At 48.5% G+C, this 14,643-nt stretch overlaps 1 protein-coding gene across 1 annotated transcript in view; it reads left to right on the plus strand.

The window, feature by feature from the left end:
- Positions 1–11,568: 11,568 nt before the first annotated feature.
- BMP6 (bone morphogenetic protein 6) overlaps positions 11,569–14,643 on the plus strand; it is a 146,768-nt gene continuing 143,693 nt past the window's right edge. The window contains exon 1 of the mRNA XM_036444058.2: positions 11,569–13,062. Coding sequence (XP_036299951.1) covers positions 12,450–13,062 — 613 coding nt within the window. The 5' untranslated portion in view covers positions 11,569–12,449. The remainder of the gene's footprint in view (positions 13,063–14,643) is intronic.

Genomic DNA, 14,643 nt, shown 5'->3' on the forward strand with positions numbered 1-14,643 from the left:
AATTTACCATATCTCCGCTACACCCACCAGCCAACCAGGAGTTAGTATGCAAATTAACCCTTAAAATGGTGGGTTAATTTGCATATGCTGGCACCAAGCAGCCGGGGGCAGGGTGGCACCTAGCGGCCTGGCTCCTGGGGATAGGCACCAAGCCCACAGCCTCCTGGGACCATCACCATCCTGGGAAGCGAGTTTGGCTGCATCAAGCCATGCCTTTAGACTCCTGGGACCATTGCCTGCCCCAGGAGATGAGGGCAGCTGTGCAACTTGACAGCAGATAGCAGGGCCTGCTTGGCTGTAGACACAGTGACCCATGAGCAGGCAAGTGGGCCTTCAGGCAGCACCCAGCAAGACCTGCTTGCCCATCACCATGGTGTGGAGCAGGCAGGCCCCGCAGAGAGCAGAGAACCATGAGAAGTGGGCCTAAGCCATCAGTACGACATTCCCTGAGGGCCCCCAGATTGGAGAGGGTGCAGTTTGGGCTGAGGGACACCCCTCACAATGCACTGGACCTCTAGTAAAATATATTTGGTATATTTATAATATATGTGGTGTATTCCAGAAGAAAGTAGAAATTGATATTTCATGTACTGAGCCTCTAGTATAATATATTTGGTTAATTTCTTCCCACCCTTCTCCCTGCTTCCCTCTGAGATTCATCAGTCTATTCCATGTTTTCATGCCTGTGTGTTGAGTATCTTCCCCAGTTGAACAGTCAAACAGTCGAATAGTCACTTAGGCTTTTAGATAGATAGATAGATAGATAGATAGATAGATAGATAGATAGAAGAGGAAATAACATAACAGTGTTTTTAAAAATCAGCTTTAGCCAAACTGGTTTGGCTCAGTGGATAGAGTGTTGGTCTGCGGACTGAGGGGTCCCAGGTTCAATTCCAGTCAAGGGCATGTAAGTTGATTTCGAGCACTTCCTCTATAGGGGGTGTGCAGGAGGCAGCTGGTCAATGTTTCCCTCTCATCGATGTTTCTAGTTCTCTATCCATCTCCCTTCTTCTCTGTAAAAAATCAATAAAATATATATTTTAAAAAAATAAGCTTTAGCCTATATAATAAAAGGATAATATGCAAACTGTCCCGTCAGGAGTTCGACCAGGAGACTGAGAGTTCAATTGCTCACTATGACATACGTTGATCACCAGGGGGCAGCACAGAACATGCGTGTGACCAGTGGTGGTGGTGGTGGGGGGGGGCGTTGCTGAGGGAGCGAGGGAGGGAGAAGGAGGGGAATTGGGGAGGCAGGGAACCTGATTGGCCCTGATCACCAGCCAGACCTAGGGACCCTACCTGTGCACGAATTTTGTGCACTTTGGCCTCTAGTTGAAGTATAATTGATATACCAAAAACTGCACATATTTAATGTATACAATTCAATGGCTTTGGACATATGCATTCACCCATGGCATTATCACCACAATCAAGGTAACAGACATAGTCATCACCTCCAAAAGTTTCCTTACGTTCCCCTCCCCTTCTTTTGGTAAGAACACTTAACATGAGCTCTACCCTCCTAACACATTTTTAAGTGCACAGTACAGCATTGCTGACTGCAGCAGTATGTTGTACAGACCTCCACAGCTTATTCGTCTTATACAACTAGGACTCAACAATCTTGAAACAAAAGATTCTTGAGTTCCTCTGCTAAAAGATAAGAGAAACTGACATAGAGCAAAAGTTATTATGGCAAAATGCTTGACGTGAAACACACTTTCCTAAACATGTAACATCATTTTACTAGTTTAATACAAGTAGCATTTCTATTTCTCTTCAGCTTACTTCTAATGACAGAGACAGATCCCTTTCTTAGCAGAGCACATGGTTGACAGGAGCCCCAGCCTTCTGATGTCATCTGTAAGGGTTTCCTTGTACTGATTCTGGGGAGTCTGAATTTGAAACAGGTGTATATGTATGTATTTGAAAGAATCTGTTCCAGATGCCAGAAGATTCAGTTTTGGGGGAAGAACGTGAAGGAAAATTATGAGAACAAGTGTCCTATTCACATGCTAGGAAAATAAATGTTTTACTAATCCTTAAATAACATTTTACTCTGAGGTGTATTGGCAAATTTTAGTTTTATTTCTTTATAAAAAGTCTCATTTTTAGGAATGTGATTTATATAGATTTAAGTAGTTGAGGTGACTGCTAAAATTGGTTTCTGTAATCCCATGCTAATGTGTGTGTAGGAAGAGAATAATATAGTTTTAAAGCCTTGGCATTTTGGTTATATTTAGTGAATAATTTAATATTTATTATCATTGGCTATAGTTTTGTTAACTGTTATAAATGCACATAATTTTTTATGCTTTGGGGTCTCACGTGGTAGAGAAAGTATGTGACCAGGAAGGTTCTGTGTGTTCTCTTTCCCCACCCAAAGACTTAACCAGTAAAATTCTATCACCAAACCAGTGTTTGCTTAGCACCTTACTGTGTGCCGGGCACTGTGCTATGTGGTGGGGAACAACAAGGCTTACAGTTTAGATTTTTGGCTCTGTGAGATGAGGTACTCTCACTTGCACAAATCAAACTGGTTATCTGGAGAGTGACTTACGAGTTAGCTATTAGTTGCCTTTATGGCCCCCCACCCCAGTTCATTTGTTTGTAGAGTGAATTCAGTAGCCTCCATGTGAAACGTGGGAAAATAATGCCATATAAAAGCCCACATAGCAATTTCTACTTGCTTCTGAAATGCACCACATAAATCTTATTGTAGCAGTTTGGCTTTTTCAGGTAAAAGGAAAGGCCAACGTGTGCTCATCAGCAGGGAGAAGTGACCACACTCGTTATGCAGTCATTAGAGAAAGCCATCCTAGAACGGTGGATAATCAACAGGTGAATGTTTAAAATTTGGCTCCAAGAAAGCCTTCTCATCCATGACGGCCGCCCCTGACCCACTGAGAGATACCTGGGGGCCTGGGTTGGGGAAGACCCTTTGGTCCCTTCAGACAGTACCAGCAGGGATGACTGGAACTCCATACTTTCTTCAGGTTCCATTAGCTTTTCCCTATGCCTCTTTTCTCTGCTCCAATATTCCATCCATGGTACCACATTTATAGGAATTCTTTTAAAATTAATTTAATTCTTAATGGCCAAAATTTATATCTTGGAAGAGATTTTATATTCAGAGATTAAGCCATTGTATTTTTACTCTAGAGGCTTGGTGCATGAAATTTGTGCCTGGGGGCATGTCCCTCAGCCTGGCTTGCACCCTTTTGCAGTCTGAGACCCCTCAGGGATGTCCATCTGCTGGCTCTAGGTAGACATCCTTTTGCAGTCTGGGACCCCTTGCTCCTTACTGGCCACCTGCTTGCTGCTCCTTAGAAGTTCCACTGCTGCACTTGCCAGCCATGAGCCCAGCATCTGGCTGAGCAGTGCTCCCCCTGTGGAGCCCACTGACCACCAGAGAGCAGCTCCTGCCTTGAGCATCTGCCCCTTGGTGGTCAGTGTGTATCATGGCGACCAGTCATTCCACTAGTTGTTTGATTTGCATATTAGGGTTTTATTATATAAGACTAGAGGCCAGGTGCACAAAATTCATGCATGGGGTGTGTGTCCCTCATCCAAGCCTGCACCTTCTTCAATCTGGAACCCCTCAAGGAATGTCTGGCTGTTGGCTCCCAACTGCTTGCCTGCCTGCCTTCCTAATTGCCCCTAACTGCTTCTGCCTGCCAACCTGATTACACCCTAACCATTCCCCTGCCAGCCTGTTTGCCCCTAACTGCCCTCCCCTGTAGGCCTGGTCACCTCTAACTGCCATCCCCTGGAGGCCTGGTACCCCCCAACTGCTCTACCCTGCAGGCCTGGGTCCCCCCCAACGTTCCTCCTCTGCCAACCTGGTCATCCCTAACTGCCCTCCCCTGTTGGCCATCTTGTGGCAACTATCTTGTGTACACATGAGGGCAATCGTCTTTGATCACATGGGGACAGCCATCTTGTGTGTTGGAATGATGGTCAATTTGCATATTATTATTTTATTAGATAGGATTAGATAGGATAGAGGCCTGGTGCACAGGTGGGGGCTGGCTGGTTTGCTCTGACAGGTGTCTTAAGATCAGGGTGGAGGTTCCCTTGGGGCATGGGGTGGCCTGGGTGAGGGGCCTTTGCAGGCTGGCCATGATCCACAGTGACCTAAGCGGAGGCCCTGGTATCTGCGGTTTATTTATCCTCTATAATTGAAACTTTGTAGCCTTGAACAGAGCCAAGCCTCCTGCTTGCTCTGTGGCTGCAGCCATTTTTGTTCGGATTTATTATAGCCTTAAGCAGAGGCCACAGCAGGCCAGGACTGGGGAAGCTTAGCTTCCTCCATGCTCTCTCCAACTCCGTGGCTGCTGCCATTTTTGTTCGGATTTATTTATCTCCTATAATTGAAACTTTGTAGCCTTGAGTGGAGGCCTGGGCCTGCTGGGGTGTGCGGAAAGCTTGGCTTCCTCCATTGCTGGGGAAAACCAAGCCTCCTGCGCTTTCTGTGGCCACAGCCGTTTTGATTGAGTTAATTTGCATACTTGCTCCTGATTGGCTGGTGGATGTGGCTTGTGGGTGTCGGAGGTGCAGTCAATTTGCATATTACTCTTTTATTAGATAGGATAGAGAACCTTCTTACAAGACTATCAGGTGACTTGTCTTGAAGCTGTTCTTGGTTAGCAAACATTCTATTGACTTCACTGGCTTTCAAAAATGTTTTTAAATTTACTTATTGATTTTTAGAGAGAGGAAAGGAGAAGGGTAGAGAAATAGAAACATTGATGAGAGAGAAACATCATTGATGGGCTGCCTCCTGCACACCCCTTACTGGGGATGGAGCCCACCACCTGGGCATGTGCCCTGACCAGGAATTCAACCAGTGACCTCCTAGTTCATCAGTTGATGCTCAATTACTGAGTCACACTGGCTGGGCCTGAGCAGCTTTTGTAGGATGGGTGCAGGCAGAGATTATGGGTTGGCTAAAGCCCCTCAAGCTACTGCTTATCAGTGTACTAACCCACAATCACTAGGGTACGAACACCGTTTTACTCACTCACAGCTAATTCACACTACTACCTTGGCCTTATGCAGTGGAGAAAACATGCTTTGCTGACCTTATATGAGAGGGAGGAGGGAGAAGTTGTTGGAATGCCTTGTGCAGGCGGTACATTCTCTTGGCATTGCAGTCTGCCTCCAAAATCTCCAGAATTGAACCACTTTTCTCTATCCGTGCTTCCATCTGAGGTCCCCCTTGAACTATCATCATCTCCTGCCTGGACATTAGCAAGAGTGTTTTAGTTGGTCTCCTTGATTCCATCCTGGTTTGTTCTAAACAGAGTGGCCTGAGAGATTTGTACAGCACTGTGCTGTGCTCAAAACCATCCAGTGATCCTCCCATCTTATACTTTTTGGTGGTGGTGATGGTAATTATTTACTTTATTGTTTTTTAATCAAAGTTCTTATTGCATTATAACATACATGCAGAAAAGTGTACAAATCATGTGTATCATTCAATGAATTATGTAAAATAGACTATTTCTCTATAAACACTTCCCAGGTAATAAAATAGACCAGCTCTTAGAACACCTCTCTTGGTCTTATTCAATCCTGGCTTCTCCTCTACTCTTCTACCAAGGTAACCACTAATCTGGCTACTAGATTGGTCTGGTTTTGAATTTTGTATAAATGGAATTATAATTTGTGGTCTTTCATGTCTGGTGTCTTTTCCACAACATTATGTTTGTGAGTTTCATCCTTATTGTTATGCCAATGTATGATCTTTAAAAGTGAAGTCTTTTACAAGAACAACCAGGGCCCCATGCCACCTTGGCCTGCAATTTCCACCCTCTTTGGCCTTCTGATATAACCTGCTATTAGTCCCTCTCAGTCCCCCTGCTGTAGTCTCACTTGCCTTCTTGCTCTTCTTCCAACTCACCAGGCATGGCCCTGTCTCAGAACCTTTGCACTAACTGTTCCTACCGTTCTGAAAGTTCTTCCCCCAGAAAGCCCCATGGCTGCTTCTCATCCCCCTTGCAGACTTTCCTGATCATCCACAATTCCCTACTCCCTTTTCCTTATTTGATTTCTCCTCAGCTCTTATCGCCATGCCATATACATATTAGTTTCCTGTTGTTGCAAAACAAAAATACCACACATTTAGTGTCTTAAACAACACAAGCATATTATCTCACAGTTCTGCAGATCAGAAGTCCAGTAGGCCTGGTTGCTTTCTCTGCTCTGGGTTTCCCCGATGCCCGAAATCAAGGTGTTAGCTGCTCAGGGAGTCTCTTAAGGAGAACCCATTGCCAGGTTCATTCAGGTTGCTGACAATTCAGAATTAAGACTGTAGTCACTGGGCCAAGACCGGTTTGGCTCAGTGGATAGAGCGTCAGCCTGTGGACTGAAAGGTCCCGGGTTCGATTCCGGTCAAGGGCATGTACCTTGGTTGTGGGCACATCCCCAGTAGGGGGTGTGCAAGAGGCAGCTGACCGATGTTTCTCTTTCATCAATGTTTCTAACTCTCTATCCCTCTCAATTCCTCTCTGTGTAAAATCAATAAAATATATTTAAAAAAAGAAAAAAAGACTGTAGTCACTGGTTTCTTTCTGGCTACCCACTAAGGAGTGCTCTCAGCTACTAGAGATCGCCTGCATTCACTGGTTGGTGGCCCCTATACCTTCCAAGCCAGCAAAGGCAGGTGGAGTCCCTCGCAGGCTACCATGGCTCATGTGCTTTTCTCTTCTGATTTTAAGGACCCTGGTGATTACAATGGGACAATTCAGGATAGTCTTCCTATTTCAAGGTCGCCTGTTTAGCAAGCTTAATTCCAGCTGCAAAGTCCCTTTTGGCATGTAATGCAACATGTTCACAGGTGTTTAACACATGGGCAAAAAGTATGGGAGATAATATTCTGCTTATCACCATATATTTTCTTAGTTATTTTGTTTATTGTCAATATCCTCTTTCTGGAATCTATGCAATAGACAGCAGGGATCATTGACTCTTTGGTATCCCAAAACATAGAACAGTGGCTGGCACACAGAAGGCATTCAAACAGATGCTGAATAAATGAATGCATATTGGGTAATTAGTATCAACATTTGTCTTTCCTTTGATAAGCATCTCAGACTTTTTCTTCCTCTTTAAAAGATGACCTTGATTTTCATTTTAACATAAGTTTATCCAGTCAGTGTGGTTTCCCTGCTCACCACCCCCTGCTGCTATAGCTCTGCTAGTTAAGGATTGGCAGTATGATCATGTCATATTTTCATGGAACCTTTTAGTTGACACACAAGAGACATGTCCAGGACACAGGATACAAAGGGGGCCACAGAATGATGTTTACAGGCCAGCACAGGCTACGAAGCTTCAAGTATTGTCCAATGTAGCTAAGGGCCCAGTGACCTATTGGAATAAAGCTCTTCAGGGACAGTAGAGCAGGTCATGGAAATGTGTCAGCATTGTTTTCCTCAGTAAAAAAAAGAAAGAAAGAAAGACTTAGTCTCATATGCTAATATCCAATGAAAAATATAAAGACCAATCATCTGGATGTTTCGAAAGACTCCATTTTAATAGACAGCTGAACTCCTTCGATGATAAAGATCTGAGTTGTGTGAACAGTTGGAAGCACACAACAGTAACAGATTTGCTCTGTGGGTTGTAGTGTGGAAAAAACCTCTGGAAACAGGTTTATGTATTAGTTTTTCACTTTGCCACCAGATGTCCTTCACGAGTAGGAAAATATGATGGCTCGAAGGATATTTTGAAGTGTGAATGCCCAACATTTTTGAATGGTTGAAGGAAAGTGTGAGTGAATGTAAATGTTACCACAGGCTTTTGGATGGGGCATATATTTTGAAGGCTGTCTTACAGGTGTAGCTTTCAGAAGCAATATTTATTTAACTCTCAAATTTTCATTTCTCATACTCTACAAACATTGGCTTAACATATTTCCTTTTCACTCCACTCCAGATTGATATTTTTTAAATGTGAGCAAAATATATTTAGAGATTAATATTAAGAAATACCCAACTCCTTACATTAATATTAAAGATAAACTGCAGTCATTTTAAGTGAGTTTTCCAAGGACTCGAGGCGACCAGACCTCAGGCTTTTTCGACACAAGAACAGCATACGAGTTGCTAAAACACTTATATGTTAACATAATTCTAAAATCAGCTACCTTACATCTTAAGGGAACTCTGTTGAAAGGGGCCAAGATGTGTTTTAGTACAAAATCAGAGAATTCAATGCAGTTTATTGCTAGTAACATAATTAAAAGAAAAATATAGAATATTTAACATGTCAAATTAATAAACAGCATTTTTTGAAGACAAATTATTTGGTCCTCTGTGTTATAAAGGTGTAACAGAAATCCTCATAATATAAAAGGAACAAGGATAACTGCTGCTTTAGAGAATTTGTGTGTGAATTACCCTGTGCACTAATGAACATTTGGGTATAGGATTCTCACCCTAACCCTTATTTTCACCAAAGGCATGGGAAAAACCTGTGCTTTGTAGTGAGAGTTCTTCACTCTTTCGCTAAGGGGGCAGGAGTGAGACAGGCAATATTTCCAGAAAACTGATGGCCATCTGCATGAAATATCAGCCAAGCAACCAGATGTGTGATATGGATTGAGTCCCACATCCGGCTTCTTGACTGAATTCCTCCTCTTTCCACCCAGATGTTTTGGAGACAAGCACAGAGAACTTAATGAAGCTTGTCCATCGCAGAGGAAGGGGTGACAATATTTTGGTGTCCTGCAGGGGGCGAAATTACCTCTAATTTTTCTATAGTTGGTTTGGTTCACACATTCCAGCAGACTCCAGAGCCAGACCTGTTCTCTCTGAATCACAGCTGGACTGTGTCCAGTTCTCTGTCCTAAGACTTTTGGGGAGTGTGAGGTGTGTGATGGGAATGGGTCACAGAAGCAGGGCATGTGTGAAGTGGTGGTTAGGGGTTCCTTATCTACCTGAAGTTCCAATTGGCTTGGAAAAGCAGTGGTCCCCATTATGAGGTTATTACCCTATTTCCCCAAAAATAAGACAGTGTCTTATATTAATTTTTGCTCCCAAAGATGAGCTAGGTCTTATTTTCAGGGGGTGTCTTATTTTTCCATGAAGAAGAATACGGTACACATTTATTGTTAAATGAAAATAAAGGAAATTTATTACCTGTATACGGTACGGTAGTACGGTAGTTGTCAACACAAACCAGACAAACTGCGAATCCTACAATATCAAGAATTTACTCATTTTTTCAATGACAATCATGTCATCATCTTCTGGAACATCATCATAACAATCCAATTCCTGAATTTCCTGGTGAATTTCTTGTGACTCCATTTCTTTCAGAATCAGTGGACCAAATCTCTCATGTTTAGCCTAGGGGGCCCTTATTTTTGGGAGGATGCCTTATATTTCACTCAGAAGGAAACCTGTAAGTAAGTCTTATTTTCGGAGGATGTCTTATTTTCGGGGAAACAAGGTAAAACTCTAGAACCACATCTCTTTATCCCCTTTGCCACCAGTGGAACCAAGGGCATTTTTGAGTGTTTTCTGACAGTCATGGGCACCTGCTGGGAGTGGTGGGAACATGAGAAGAGCACACCCTCTTTTGTGGCCTTCAGTTGAATGTCATCGTCCATATGTCCATTGTCATAATTCACTTCACACATTTTTGTCCTGGCTCTTCGCAGAGTTATGTGCTCTTGTGTTCATCATCAGCCCCATGCCCACATCCTTTATACAAGAACTGAGATACCATCTTGGTGGGGAAGGGGAGTCTATGGAAGACCTGAATCAGGGTTGGTGCTCAGATGTTTAATTGAAAATAAATCACTAAGTGCCATTTTAGACCCATGTCACACAGGCCCATCTACCTCTTACCAAGTATCTAAGAAAATGGGAAAACTCTGTGTGTGTGTGTGTGTGTGTGTGTGTGTGTGTGTGTGTGTGTGTGTGTTTTACCAAAGGTGCATGTAGGTGTGTTTTAAACTGCATAACCCTACCTAAATGATCAGGCATTTACAGTTTTTCTAGTGCTTTCCCCACTGCCCTTATAGGTTGGAGCTACTTTTACTCTGCTTGCGTCTCACTAGAAGTTTTAAAAAGAAGATGTGACTAAGTTTGAGAAAAGAGGATCTTGGCAGGAAGCCTACATATACCTAGAGATTTTAGACCTTCTGATCAGAAATCTTGCTACTGTGATTTTATGCACTGCAATAATTTTATGCTCGTAATAAGTCCCATGCAGTCAGAGATGTGATGTAGGCTCTTGAATTCTACAAGTCCTGGCATTCCAGACCAAGTAGTGATGTCTTCTCTTTTCAGATGAAAAGAATCCCTGCAGATGGTTAAAAACTGGCCTCCCGTGCTGTTGAAATTGTCTTGCCCGAGGCCAATGGCTATGGGACATCTGTAGAATTAAAGCCTGTCCTAAATGACCACTGTGTCTGGGCCAAGACAGAAGGAGAAAGGGTGAGCCAATGGACGACTGGATGGTGGGAGGTAAAACTGATTCATTGAAATAAGATAAAAATGCTTATAAGCTCTGATCAACAGAAACCCCAGGATCTTATTAAGTCCACAAATCCCATATTCCAGCTCTCAAAAGCTTGGACTATTGAACTAAGGCTGCTAGGTCCAGCAAATGGCAGTTTTTGTTTTTTAATCCACACATGTTTCACCAGGTAAAAGAGCCTAATGTTTTAAGTGAATTTGCTAGGATCTATAGGTTACTGAGCATTCTTGGGTAGTATAAGTACAAATAAATTTACATCCTGAAAGACAGATGGTGGTACCTGCCATGAAAGTGGAACATTTGATCTTGTCTAACGCTCAATCTGAGTTACAGAGCTCTATCTACTGTCCAGAGTGGGAACTGGAATTAGCTTACATAATGTGTCTTGTATCTATTTTAAAATGCAATGTTAACAAACAAACCAAAGAAGCATTGAAACATTTTCAAGAAGCAAGCGGGAGGCATTTTAATTATTTTATCTGGTCACAGTCTCTCTCTTCCTTTTGGGTGCTAGCTTAAGAAGCCAAGCCAAAATCCAAATGAAGAGATAAGTCAAAATATTTGGCCCTCAACCTTCCAGACGCTGGGTCTGGCTTGCATTTGGCCTGCTCCACGGCCAGTTTGTGAGCTGCTTCTGGAAGGGTGTGTCCTGACTTGCAGCAGCTGCCTTTGAAAGCCACGTGTCCACTGGACGCCTATATTATACATCAATATGAGAAACTCAGAAAGGAATGGGAAAACTATCACTTTTCTGTTCTTCCTCAAACCAACATTGACTTAGCAGCTGATTTTAACGGTACTTTTTACTCGGTTAAAGAATCAGTTGAGGCGCTTTGTGTGATTCACATTGGAGTGCTGATCAGATCACTCAGACCGGTGATGACGCCCTGTGCCTTTGCTACCTCGGGACTCCCCGGGTGCCTCTAAGAATTGTCTGTGTATTTGGAACCTACGCGCCGCCCAGGCGACGCCTCGGGGGAGAGGGAGGGTGAAAGAAGGGGGCGGGCCTACGCAAATACTGGAGAGACGGGCCTCTCCATTGGCTGCCCGCCTGCCCGTTCCCCGGGAGGGCGGGGAGTCCCGGGGCCGGAGTGCGGTACCTGAGCGAGGGCGCACCAGAGAGCCCACGTTGGCTGCTGCGGAGCGCGCGGCGCCGAGAGGCGAGAGGCTGCGAATCGCGTGGCGGACGCCGCGTCCCCTGCTCCGTGCATCGGCCCCCTTCCCTCCTGTCCCTTCTGTGAGAGGGTTTGGCAGGGCAGCCGGGAGAACACTGAACGGAAAGGAAGATCCTTGATGCCCCCCCTTGGCGAGTCGAGCAGCAGCTCTCGGAGATTTTGAGGGGAAGCGACAGTGCCCAAGGGCGGAGGGGCGAGGAGTTTGTGAGCGAGAAGGGAGTTCGGCGTCGCGGAGAAGATTGGCATCCCCGGACTCCTGGTCGCCACAGCCCGGGCCCTTCAGCCGGGTAAACTTCACAGCGGCTGAGCGAGCCCGGGCAGCGTGCGCGGGGATGCTGCCTGGCAGTCCCCCGAGCTGGTGAGCGGTCCCTCTCCCCCGCCGCTCCGGGTCCCTCTCGGCCACCCAGGGGGCGCGGGATAGCGCACGTGCGCGGCCAGCGAGGCGGGGAGCGACCCCGCGGGGACCTGCCTGGGGTCCGGGGCGCCGGCTGCAAAGCCACTTGGACTCAACGGGACGCACCTGGCCTGGACCTTGCGTTTCTGGAGGCTAGCGCGGGAGTGCGGTTCCCCGGCCCCCCTGGCCTCCCCTGCATCCTGGGCCATCGGGGGCGCCCCAGCGGACCATGAGAGATAAGGACTGAGGGCCAGGAAGGGGAAGCGAGCCCGCCGAGAGGTGGCGGGGGCTGTCCACGCCAAGGGCCATCGCGGCCGCGCTCCGGCCTCGCTCCGCCGCTCCACGCCTCGCGGGGCCCACGAGGCCAGCCCGGCCGGGCAGGGATGCCGGGGTTGGGACGGAGGGCGCAGTGGCTGTGCTGGTGGTGGGGGCTGCTGTGCAGCTGCTGCGGGCCCCCGGCGCTGGCCACCGGTGGGGGTGCGCTGCTGGGGGCCGGCGGGAGCCCGGGCCACGCGGAGCCGCCGCCGCCGCCGCCCGCCTCCTCCTCCTCGGGCTTCCTCTACCGCCGGCTCAAGACGCAGGAGAAGCGGGAGATGCAGAAGGAAATCCTGTCGGTGCTGGGGCTCCCTCACCGGCCCCGGCCCGTGCACGGCCTCCAGCAGCCGCCGCCGCCTGCGCTCGCGCAGCAGCAGCCTCGCGGGGAGCCCCCGCCCGGGCGACTGAAGTCCGCGCCCCTCTTCATGCTGGACCTGTACAACGCCCTGTCCGACGGCGAGGACGAGGACTGGCCGTCGGGCGCGGAGCGGCGGCAGCCCTGGCCCCGGAGAGGAGCCGGCGCGCCCCAGCCCGGGCCGCCGCCCCCCGGCGCCGCGCACCCCGTCCCCCGCAAGAGCCTCCTGGCCCCGGGACCCGGCGGCGGCGCGTCCCCGCTGGCCACCGCGCAGGACAGCGCCTTCCTCAGCGACGCGGACATGGTCATGAGCTTTGTGAACCTGGGTAAGGAGCCGGGGCGGCGTGTGGAAACCTCCTCCCAGGGTCCCGGGCTGGGGCGGTGCGGGGCAGATGGGGGAGGGGCCCTCGGGGCAGGGTCCGGGCTGGCGAGGCGGGGACCAGGGACGGGCGGCTTCGCTCCGCCACCTGCGTGGCCCGGGGGCACCTGCGGGCCCAGCGTGGCGGCTTCCCGCAGCGCGGCTTTGCGGGCGCCCGGAGCTCGCTCCGAGCTTTCTTTCCCCAAGAGAGCCCCGCTCGGGCCAAGTTAACTAGACTGTGGCAGTGTAACCAGCTGGGAAGGAGAAGGCTCTCCAACACTTTCCCCTTCAATTACTATTACTACTACTACTACTACTACTACTACTACTACTATTATTTGCACCCTTAGCGCGCTAAGTGCTAATTTTCCCACCGGGACTTTTAGGGAATCCGGCAGCGGCTGAGAAATTTGGGAACTTGACATGACTGTGCAGAGTGGCATCCACGGAGCTGGGGGCGGAGGGTGGCCGAGGAGGGTGCCTAAGGGACCTCGGAGGGCGCGCCAGCCCCGCCCGCGGGGCTGGCCTGGTTTGGGGCTGGCTCCCGAGCCCCGAGGGGGAAGCCAGCCCAGGCACCTGTCTCACACGCCTCCGGCCAGTGCCCGAGGGCGAACTTCCAGTCCCCGGGCAGGGAAAGGGTGCGGGGCCAGGGCCGGGGCCGGAGCCGGGGCCGGGCTGAGCTGGTCTGAGCCGGTTGCCAGGCAACAGAATGGAAATTTAAGGGCGGCTAAATCGAGCTGCGCCGCAAATGCTCTGTGGCAAACCCCGACGGAGCTGCGGAGCCTCCTCTCACCCCAACCCCAGGTTTCCCATCTGTGAAGGGGAACTGGGTAACCCCTCCCCCCCCGCCCCACCCCCCGTCAGTGCCTTCAGTCTGTGCTCCTCTTCATCCAGAAGCTGACTTCCCTTAGGGCGCACAGAGGGAGTGTGGGCGCGCGTTCCCCGCGGGGAGAACCTGGGGTGCAGGAGCCGCGCCCGGGGTGGGTGTGGCGGCCTGGGCGGTGGGTTCCGCAGCCTGGGAGGTGCGTCTCTGCTGACTTCCCTTCCTGCGGGGCGCAGGACTCCGAACGGGTTAGCAGACACTTACTCGCCAAAGTGGCAGGCACGTCGCCAAGCCACGTCCAAAACCTGGGTCCGTCATCTAAGGGCATTAGTTACTTGGATGACTCCCATGCAAAATATTTTGGCGATTTGTTTACAAGTACATGTATGGGGTGATTCTTAACTCCGCTGAGTTTTGGGGGAAGAAGGGAGGAATGCGGGCGAAGGGGGAGGGGAGAAGTGAAGCAGAATGACTGGCATCTGAGTGGTGCAGAAATCCTCCTGGGAAATTCGTGAAACAGAATCTCTCAGGGAGTGAGGCTTGGGGCCTGCCAATCTTGCTACTTGCAGTGCCAGGGGCTCTGATTGGACAAGAATTTTCACAATTTATTGGAACCGAATCCAAGTTTGAGCTACTTCCAGGAAGCATTCTAAGGAAATTCTCCCTCCAGTCCATCAAGTTTCGGGAGGGGATGCGGAGGACAAGCGCTATTCCTTATTCTAACAA

This window comes from Pipistrellus kuhlii, unplaced genomic scaffold (assembly GCF_014108245.1).
Source record: "Pipistrellus kuhlii isolate mPipKuh1 unplaced genomic scaffold, mPipKuh1.p scaffold_m20_p_2, whole genome shotgun sequence".
In the NCBI taxonomy this organism is placed as follows: Eukaryota; Metazoa; Chordata; class Mammalia; order Chiroptera; family Vespertilionidae; genus Pipistrellus; species Pipistrellus kuhlii.